Here is a 10,447-nt window from a genome sequence, read left to right as displayed (position 1 = left end):
GCTGAAATAAGTGGGTTAAGTGGCATCTCTTTCATTTTTTTTCCAAAACTTAGAAAAATTAGAAAAAGGTTGGAAAACTCTCTCTCTTTTCCTCTCTCTATTCGGCCCCCTTTGAGCAGCAAGAAAAGAGGATTTTCCTCTTGGATTTCAAGCCCTCCCTAGCAAGATTAAGTGTTCATAAGTTGCTGGTATGTTTTCTACATCTTTCTTTTATTCTTGAATTTTGAAGAGAAATGGTAGGTTGCATGCTTAGTTTTAGGTTGTTCTTGCTGCTGGATTTTGATGATTATTAATGAAGTTAAAGCATGATAATTTGAGGTTAATTAAGCTACTTGTGGTGCTTGATGGTTAGATTGATTATAGTTATGTTTATTCTATGCAAAAGTTTGGTTTTTCAAAGTGAAATTGAGATTTTGGTGGCTGTGATTATTGCATGAGTTTGTTTTGGTTTTCTGCAGCTTTAGTATGCATGTTTAGGTAGTTTTAATCTAGGTTTGATGCTTGATATGTTGTTTAGTCAAGTTTTGAGTTTAGAACTCAATCTTTGACCTTTAATGGTGAAATGAGTTTCTTTGTGTGAAGCTCGGTTTTGTTGCTTTAGAAATGTTCTACGGGTTATATAGAACAGGTCTGGAAGGTTTGAGGTTAATTGGATTTGATTTTGTTGAGTTATGAATTTTTGAATTTCTGCCTGCGAGGAACCGGAATTCTGGTTGTGCATCCAGAATTCCGGATGGGGTTTTGAAAATTTCCAGAACCGGAATTCCGGTTGGGCAATTTTCAGAAACCCTAGTTTTCCTCGTTTTTATGTTATTTGGGGTATTGCCATGGTTTTTATCGATAGTGAAACTTTTAGTTCCTAGTTAAAGTCCCCGGGAAGTGATTTAGCGTATCAGTTATAGTGTTGTGATTTTTATGGTTTAGGAGCCTGTAATCCGCCGCGCAGATAGTTTCAGTCAGGTAGACCGGCACACCTGAATTCGGAATTGAGGTAAGATTAGTATAACAGTATGCATATGTAGATTACAAGTTTAGCGTGCATGTTAGGAAGCCTGTTAGATTACATTAGATATGTATGTTGGCTTCGAACCATCCGACTGTGCCACATCGGTATAGGCTGGAGTATGACCAGCAGCTGGAGTATGACCGAGTATAGGCTGACACTGTATCACATCGGTATAGGCTGGAGTATGACCAGCAGCTGGAGTACGACAAGTATGACCGAGTATAGGCTGATACTTAGGTTGGTGGTTCCGTACTATTTGACGTATCACATCGGTACAGGCTAGAGTATGACTAGCAGCTGGAGTATGACCAGTTCGACCGAGTATAGGCTGATACTGTAACACGTCGATACAGGCTGGAGTATGACCACCAGTTGGAGTATGACCAGTTCCACCGATTAGGCTGTTACTTGTCAATAGTACCATCCCTATGAACGTTCCGGACTCAGTATCGTGTTGGACACGGCAGTTAGGGTTATGGTCAGGGGTATGGGCGTCTGATCATGACCGGGATTTATGTATGAGTATTATTATGCTTTTCTTACTGAGTCTATCGACTCACAACGCTATGTTTATGTGTAGGTAAGGGTAAGTCTAAAGCTGTGGAACCGTGAGGACGAGCCTATGAAGATTGTACATGTCGGGGCGGTTAGGCCTGGAGCATACGATCATCGGGACAGCGAGGCTATTTTTGTAATTAGTCGCTAGGCGACAAGTATTTTGTATAGACTAAAAACTTTTGTAAATGGTTTTGTAATCGGGATCCCGAGTATTTTGTATAAATATTTTACAAGTTTAATTAAAAAGCAAAATTTTTTAATTAATCACGATTTCCATAAACCTCGTTGATTAGCAACGAGCTGCACAATATGTTTAAAAATCACGTAATACACCTACTCTAGTTAGGGTGTAACATTATTCTTAACTTCTTCCACCCCTATCAGATCAAAAGATCTTTTTATTAAACAAAATCTTAATAATTGCTTCAAAATTAACAATTATTCATAAACATAGAATTGAAATTCTAAGTGTTTATGTGGCATTGATTCTCTCCAGAGTTTTAATATGCCATATAATTTGTATCAATAATAAAACACAAACACATATAAACATAATAAACATTTAAATATAATTGGTACTGGCATACACAAGATAAAGTAAATGAAGCTCAATTCATAAATGCAATTCATTATCAAAAGAGAAAGCTTTATTATAATATTCTCCAATATATAATAAATTGTCTGAAATAATATGAAAAATAGGGAATGAAAATCCCAAACCAATAATTGAAATCAAATTGTTGATAAATTAAAACAATTAATTCAAAAATTATAATAAAGAAGATTCTGAGCTTCATCTTCAATCTTGGACTATCTCCACCCATCTGTCCAACCATCCGACTCCACTCGCTAGGATAACAATCCAAGTTCAAGCAGCTGGAGCTGAAATAAGAAGAAAAACAAACATGGTTAGTAGGTCCAGAATTTATAACCCAAGGGGATAATAATTCTCTAAAACACATGAGTTTATAGCATAGAAAGAAATACCTTGTTTCCTTCCTAGTAACTTAGGGCATTGGGGTTTCTAGTGGCCCTTTTCATTGCAATAGAAGCATTTTCCTTTTGGCTTATCTCCAGGATTAGCGACCTTTTTTTTTTAACTGTTTTCATAGCTTGAACATGCTTTTTACTATTCTTCCACTTCTTCTTGTTGTTGGGTTTGGAAGTAGAGGCAATGTTTTCCTCAGCCTTAGTCGTCCCATTAGCATTGCTAGAACTAGGAGCTTTAGATCCTCTTTTCTGTGGTCCTCCAATCAAATTTTCAAATATCTGAAGGTTGTTGATTAACTCGTGAAAGTCAAGCTCCAACTTGTTCATGACATAGTTTGAAATGAAGGGCAAAAAGGCTGGAGTCAAACTGTTCAGGTCAGACTCACGTGAATTGTTTGATCCATAACAGCTCCATGATTCTCAGCTTCTTGGAAGTAACTCCTCATCTGGAGAAGGTGATTGCACACGCTCTGATGAGGTCTCATCCGTGCATTGATAAAATTCTCTGTCGCTTCAAAGCGAGCTTGAATTGATGCCATCCCAAATAGTTCAGTCAACTTGTTCATGATATCTGCAGCCGTGAGAGTGTTTGCAAACCTTGTTTTCAAGGTGTCAACCATGCTAGATAGCATAAAGTATCGAGCTTTGTTGTTGGCATTCTGCCAACGCTCGAACTTTTCTTTTACTGCCTTGGTTGCATTCTCACCCGGCTGCTCAGGAGCCTCTTCAGTCAATACAAATAGGGCATTTTCACCATGAGAGTAATGTTAATGTTCTCTCTCCATTTGGTAAAGTTAGATCCATTGAGCTTATTATCAGTCAACAATGACACCATGGGGTTGGTCATTGTCATGTTGGATACTACAAATAACAATAAATAGAAATCAAATAATGTTTAACACAAAAACATATTCAGAAATTATTAACACTTAGCAAGTAGGAATTACAAGTGAAAATACTAAAACATACAATCCTAAATAATTTCCAAGGTCTTCAACAAACTGATATCAGTGTCCCGTTTAGGCGAGAGTCAAAGATACCATCCATTGAATAGAGTTGTCAGCTCATCTAAAATGATAAACATTCTAGCAACCTTTTATTCGATCAAGATAAGAATCCAGCGTTGTCCCGTTTAGGCAAGAGTCAAGGCTATTCTATCTTATGAGCTTCTACTATTGTTTCATACTTTTGTAAGTCTTACTAATAGTCGCCACCATTAGAGTGATCCATACTAAAAATAAAATACTTACAAATAATACTTATCTTTCGAGATTCTATGGCGTTAAATTGCTAATAAATGTTCCTCCATTAGGGAGGATTACTCACTAAAAAGAGAACTATATAGAACCAACAATGGAGATCGAATGTCCTATAATAAAGCTCATTATTTAAAGAATATTTTCTTCTAATATTCATTTTTAATCAATGTATTTTAAATATATATTTATTTGATTAAAATTTCTAATTTAGAATAAAATTCTAAATATAAATTTAAATTTAATATTAATAAAATTATACTTAGAAGGATTTGAAAATAAATAAAATTATTTTCCATCTTAGTAATAATTTTCAATAAATATTTCGAAAATTATTCAATTTAAGTTGATCCAAAATTAATTAAATAATTAATTTTCAACTCAAATTTAATTTTCTATAAATATACAATGCATAATTCAAAAAATAATGTATGTAAAATAAATACAATTTTTGAAAATGCTATAAAATAAAATAAAACAAATCCTGAAAAATTATTCTAATTTATGTTGGTCCAAAATTAATTAAAAAAAATAATTTTCAACAAAAATATAATTTTCCTATTTAATTAAATATTAAAAAAATTATCAAATGTTCAATTATCATGATTAAAATCAACTTAATTATTAATTTTCTATTTAATTAAATATAACTAGAAAAATACTTCAAGCAAACAGAAAATAACTATCTAGATTTTCACTAACTAATTACTTTATTTTCTTATTATAATATATTTTAGTCCATTTATTTTAATTAATCGTTAATGCAAAATTTATTGATTTAAGTTGGTCTAAAATTAATTAAATAATTAATTTTCAACTTTAATCTATTTTTCTAAAAAAAATTCAAAATTTTCTGCATTAAAAAAATGCAATTTCGAATTTATTAAAAAAATATTTAATAAAGTAAAATAAAATATATTTTGAAAATTATTCAAATTTAAGTTGTTCTAAAATTAAAATTTCCAACTTAAAATAATTTTCTGTTTAATTAAATATTCTGAAAAATAATAATATTTAAGTATCAAGAATGAAATCAACTTAAATATTTATTTTTCAATTTAATTAAATTTATTAAATATAAGAATTAAATAATCAAGTATAATATAAACTTAATTATTAATTCTAATTTAATACTAGGAAAAATATTCTAATTTAAGTTGGTCCAAAAGTAATTAATGAATAATTAATTTTAAACTTTAATCTATTTTCTTAATTAAATATTAGAAAATATAACTAGTTACTAGAAATAACTATCTAGAATATATCTCAATTAACTAAGTGTTTTTAAAATTAACTTTAAAATATTCAATTAAAAATAAATTTCGTATATTTTAAAGTTAATTATGTTGCTAATTCAATTTTAATTAGGTTGGACTAATATAATTAACCTAATACAATTATTTAAATAAGGTAAATGGGCCTTCACAATTGGAGTGGTTCTTGTGAGGGAGGGCTAGGTTCAGTATGTCGTACCCACTACAAAGGCCCCCTAACTCTCACACAAGGCCCAAAAGAGAGGAATTTATCCATTAAATAAATAATTGTTATTAATTGAGTAAACGCAAATCTAATTGAGCCTAAATAAAATTACTTAAATGAAAATTTTATTTCAGCAACCTAGTCCATTTAATTAATAAAACTTAAATGGGCTTCCTATATGCATCTAAGCCCAAAAGCAAACATAATGGCTCACACAGGTCAAATGATTCGGATGGGCCCTATCATGTTACTAGGTTTACACAGATGAAAGAAATTGCAAAATTTACCTGTTACAAATTATTTATAAGATCTATTGACAATTGAACTATGATTAAAATAAGATCGTTGGATTTGTCAACAAGTTAAACATAGCAATTTAGATCAAATAAATAATAGGTTTGTAAAAAAAAAAATTGAATAAATAAATAAATAAACAAAAAATATTACAAACCAAACAAGTAACAGATAACTGGAAAGTAGGCTAAGATATCTCCATTTTAAAATTTAAAATTTAAAATTGAAAATTTATCTTAACAAAAATTTAAAAATTAGGTTGTTAGAGAATATTTGAAAAAATTCAAAAACCTAACAAATCTCCTAAATATCCTAAATTCTAACTTAAATTCAAATATCTAACAAATTTTTTAAATTTCAAGTTTATTCAAAATTTAAATTAATTAAATTTGTAATAAGATAATGTTATCTCTAAAAAAATGCAAAATAATTGTGCGTGAATTTTTACTCTAGATATGGAGGTCCAACAAGGTGGAGCTTATTGGCCATGGAGGAGCTCAATAGCCAAAGAGGAGCTCATGGGCCATGGAGGAGCTTATTGGCCAAAGAGGAGCTCATTTGCCAAAGAGGAGCTCATGGGCCATGGAGGAGCTTATTGGCAAAGAGAAGCTCATGGACCAAGGAGGAGCTCATTTGCCAAAGAGGAGCTCATGGGCCAAAGAGAAGCTCATGGACCAAGGAGGAGCTCGTTTGCCAAAGAGGAGCTCATGGGCCAAGGAGGAGATCATTGGCCATGGAGGAGCACATTGGCCAAGGAGGAGCATTTTGGGCGCACTAAGCTCCCAAATCCGTCAGGTGCCAAGGTGCAACCGTCAGGTGCTAAGGTGGAAAGGGCTCCTCAGCTATCAAATTATCACAAGGACCTGATGGGCACGAACCGACCCAGTCAACTCCCCTCAGGTACCCATGATCGTCCGGGTCCGCTAAATACGAGGGACGAGTGTTGTTAGAGCTGCTCCGAAAATATAGTAAAAAAATGATAAGTGAAGAGATATTTATTTTTTGAATAATTATTTTATTATTGTTTTGTATCTTGAACCTAACCCAACTATAGTTACGGGAGGGCATACCTATGTTTAGGGGATTTTAAATCCTAGATAAATATCTATATAAGGGGGGTGAAATCACTTGTAAAGGGACCCTAAAATTGATACTCATGAGATCATACTCTTGAGCTTTCTCTCTCAAATTCTAAAAACTCACTTGAGAAGTGAACTCTTGGAGAACATAACTCTAGAGAACTCCCCTCAAGCATTGAGATCAATAACACTCCAAGTGGACTAGCCTATTACCGCTGAAAGGGGGTGAACCACTGTAAAATTCTTGTGTTTGTTTTTGGTGAATTTCTTTTTGCAAACCGATTTACTTTGATTAACTATTGCTTGTGTTCATCTTGCTCGTTTTACGATCTTCTTAGATCCGTTGACAAAAAACCGCGTCAACAGTTTGGTGCTTTCATTGAGACCAGTGAGCACAAGTGTTAATCACCCTTTACCATCATGGTGAGTACAAGACGGACGAACTATGAGGAGGAGGATCATGATGACCCCATGAATGAAGGAAACACCATGGAACACCATGAAGAGTACGAACCTGCTGAGTCTGCTGGCGAAGGGACCTCTCGACGTCCAGGCAAACAAGCAATGCCTGAAGATGAAGGTCGGATCCAAGATGCAGGAAGCTTTTCATCACCATCCCATGGTGTACGGCGAACTACCAATGTCAATGAGGTGTACATGGAGAACGAGGCATTGCGCCAGCGTTTAGATGAAACTCTTAGACTCAACAGAGAGTGGCAAGAGAGGTATGGAGCCCAGGAGGCCACAAGGCCACAAAGAAGGGGAACCGGCGGGCGTCTTGGTACATTGAGAAGGGGACGACCCCGTGGGAGTCGTTCAACATGTTACCCTCCCGAAGGTCAAGAGAGATCTAGGTCACCAACAACCCAAGGTCGTGATGCTAATGCCATACCACAACGACCTTCTCGTGAGAACGACAACCATGGTTGGAGGAGCGAGCGCCCTCCATCTCGGCAAAGACCACGAGTAACAACCTCAGGTCATGAGAATAGGAGGAATAATGTACCCCCTCCTACACAGCAACAAACTAGGAGGGATGCACAAGGACCTACTGCCCCACAAGACAATGCTGTAGATCCCCCACGGGGAGACTCCCGTTAGGAGAGGGGCACAACACGCAATGATGGGATCCCACCATCTCAACCACCTCCAACACCTAGGGATGTTGGTGTGGATGAGAGGGGAAGAGATCATGTTCGGAACCCTCCTTCACCAATCAGGTTCCCCCCATCACCAATAAGGCATCATGAGCCTCCATGTACTAATGCACCAGCACCACATCAACCAGCCCCAAGGGAGAGGTCACGACAGAGGGAAGCACCTCCCAGTCGTCTTCCAAGTTAATACTTGCCTCGACCCCCTCAAAACGGGCAAGAGGACTATTGAGACAACCATGCTCGACATGTACCTCAACCTAGGGGACATGGACGGGAAAGATGATGCACCATCTCCCGTGATAACTATGTCTGTCCAAGACCAGCACCCAGAGAGATTAGACCATAGCGTGTACAACCTCACTCACCCGAGATGATAGTTACTTATCAGGATCTCAGACTGCCGCAACGTAGTCGTATGCCCAACAACGGCCTACACCTCGGGGGCCGCAACAACAGAGGACAGTGAGCTTCATGGGGGAGAGTTACCGTTCCGACTCAAGGAGTCGGTCCGTGAGCGTTCAAGACAATGCACCTCCTCCATATTATGAGGAGTATCCTCGATACCCCCCACGTGATGCAAGGAGCTCGGACCTTCAGGACCATCTGAACCAAAGGCGACAACCTGATTTGAGAAACCACATGAACAGGGGGCACGCACAGAGGGAGGCTCCTTATCGAGCACAGTATGACATTCCTTCGCAACAAGGAGAACATGCACCCCAACTTAATGTGAACGCTCCTCCACCAGCCGGTCTCAATGCTCCTGCTCCTGTGGTAAGTGACCCACGGATAACAACATTACAACAACAAATTCAACAGTTATTGAATGCCCAAGGAAGAGTCAGGGAATACGATTCTGATGAGCAACCTGAGCCTTTTGCCCCACACATCTCGGCATTGCCATACCCCTAAGGGTTCAAGATGCCCACAATGACAAAATATGATGGAAGTACCGACCCGGGAGCCCATATTATTGATTTCAACAAATTAATGAGGACAAGCCAAGTGAGTAGCGATCTGAAGTGCATGTTATTCCCGATGACCTTGACAAGAGCAGCAAAAACATGGTTCAGTAAATTCAAGAAGCATTCAATCACCTCTTGAGACAAATTGTTGAGTTATTTTAAAAAATAATTTTGTGCTGCTAGGTCTCAAAAACGTGAATGCTCTTCCTTGGGCAATGTAAAACAACAACTCGGTGAGAGTTTAAAGGCCTATATTAATAGGTTCAACATCGAAGCGACCAAGGTGAAGAACGTTGATGACAGTGGGAGACTCATGGCCTTGGGGGCAGGCATAACTCATGGATCTTTACTATGGGATAGCCTCCAAGGGAGAGGTGCCCCCGGTATTGACGAATTTATGAAAAGGGCCCAAAAATATATAAACATTGAGGAAGCCAGGTTAGCTAACAACCTACCTCTTCCCTCAGGACAACCTGTTTCAGCTACTACAACAACAACTTCCACCAATCCAAAGGCAACAACTGCCAACCCTCCAGCCACCAATAACTCTGGGCACAATAATAAGAGAAAGGGCGATAATGGAGGAGATCAGAACAATGCCAAAAAGTGCAAAGGTTATCAGTCCATGTTCACAATATACTCTGAACTTGTGGAGACACAAGAAACCATATATGTGGCAAACGAACATCGGGTGGCCTTTCGGATACCTGAACCCTTGAAAGGAAGTCGTGCGAAGAGAGATCCATCCAAGTATTGCCAATATCATAAAGAAATTGGCCATACCGCCAACGAGTGTCGAAACTTGAGGCATGAGATAGAGACTCTTATACGTAATGGGCCTCTTGCTCATTATGCACGCAATAGGCAATACAACCAACAGGGAGCGAATGCACAATAACCTGTAGCCCCACGTGCCAATGTGCAACCACAGGGGGCACCCGGAAACAGTGCCCCTAACCCACCGGCACAACCACAAGGGGGACAACTGGGACATAACCCGGACATTCCTCCACCTGTGGAAGGAGAGGATGTATTGGTCATATCAGGAGGACCACACTTTGTAGGGGCCACCAATGGGGCTCAAAAGAGATATATTAATGAGATTAAGAACTCAGATAAGACTCCTTTCACACCAGAACAACGTGCTCCCAAGCAAAGTCGAATGGATGACCAAACCATAACATTTTCCAATGAAGATGCTCATCATGTACAAAGTCCGCATAATGATCCACTGGTGATAACATCTCAAATCGCTAATAGGAGGGTAAGGAGAGTCTTGGTTGATAACGGTAGTAGCGTGAACTTGTTATATAAGATAACCTTGGAGAAAATGGGGTTAAGTGTGCAAGACCTACAACCATGCACTACCAATTTGGTTGGATTTATTGGAGATAGCGTGGCCAGCACAGGAAGAATCACTCTCCCATTGACACTCGGGGAGGCCCGAAAAATAGTCACCCGGATGACAGAGTTTGTGGTGGTAGACCTACCATTTGCCTACAATGCCATTTTAGGTAGACCAGCGTTACACACGCTGGGGGCAGTCACATCGATCAAGGATCTGGCCTTAAAGTTTCCAACTGCTATCGGGAGTGGAATAGTTAAAGGATATCAACTAGCTACACGTGAATGCTACAATGTGGCTATGAGGGGACAAACCTGA

General features: G+C 37.7%; 1 protein-coding gene across 1 annotated transcript; it reads left to right on the top strand.

The window, feature by feature from the left end:
- Positions 1-8,749: 8,749 nt before the first annotated feature.
- Positions 8,750-10,447, top strand: LOC115695310 (uncharacterized). Its single transcript, XM_061118133.1, has 3 exons — positions 8,750-8,886; positions 8,968-9,673; positions 9,716-10,447. Exons 1-3 carry the CDS (start codon positions 8,750-8,752, stop codon positions 10,445-10,447), a joined length of 1,575 nt encoding a protein of 524 aa, XP_060974116.1.

The sequence above is a fragment of the Cannabis sativa genome, chromosome 6, assembly GCF_029168945.1.
Source record: "Cannabis sativa cultivar Pink pepper isolate KNU-18-1 chromosome 6, ASM2916894v1, whole genome shotgun sequence".
NCBI lineage: Eukaryota > Viridiplantae > Streptophyta > Magnoliopsida > Rosales > Cannabaceae > Cannabis > Cannabis sativa.
This window is presented reverse-complemented; position numbering and strand designations above follow the sequence as displayed.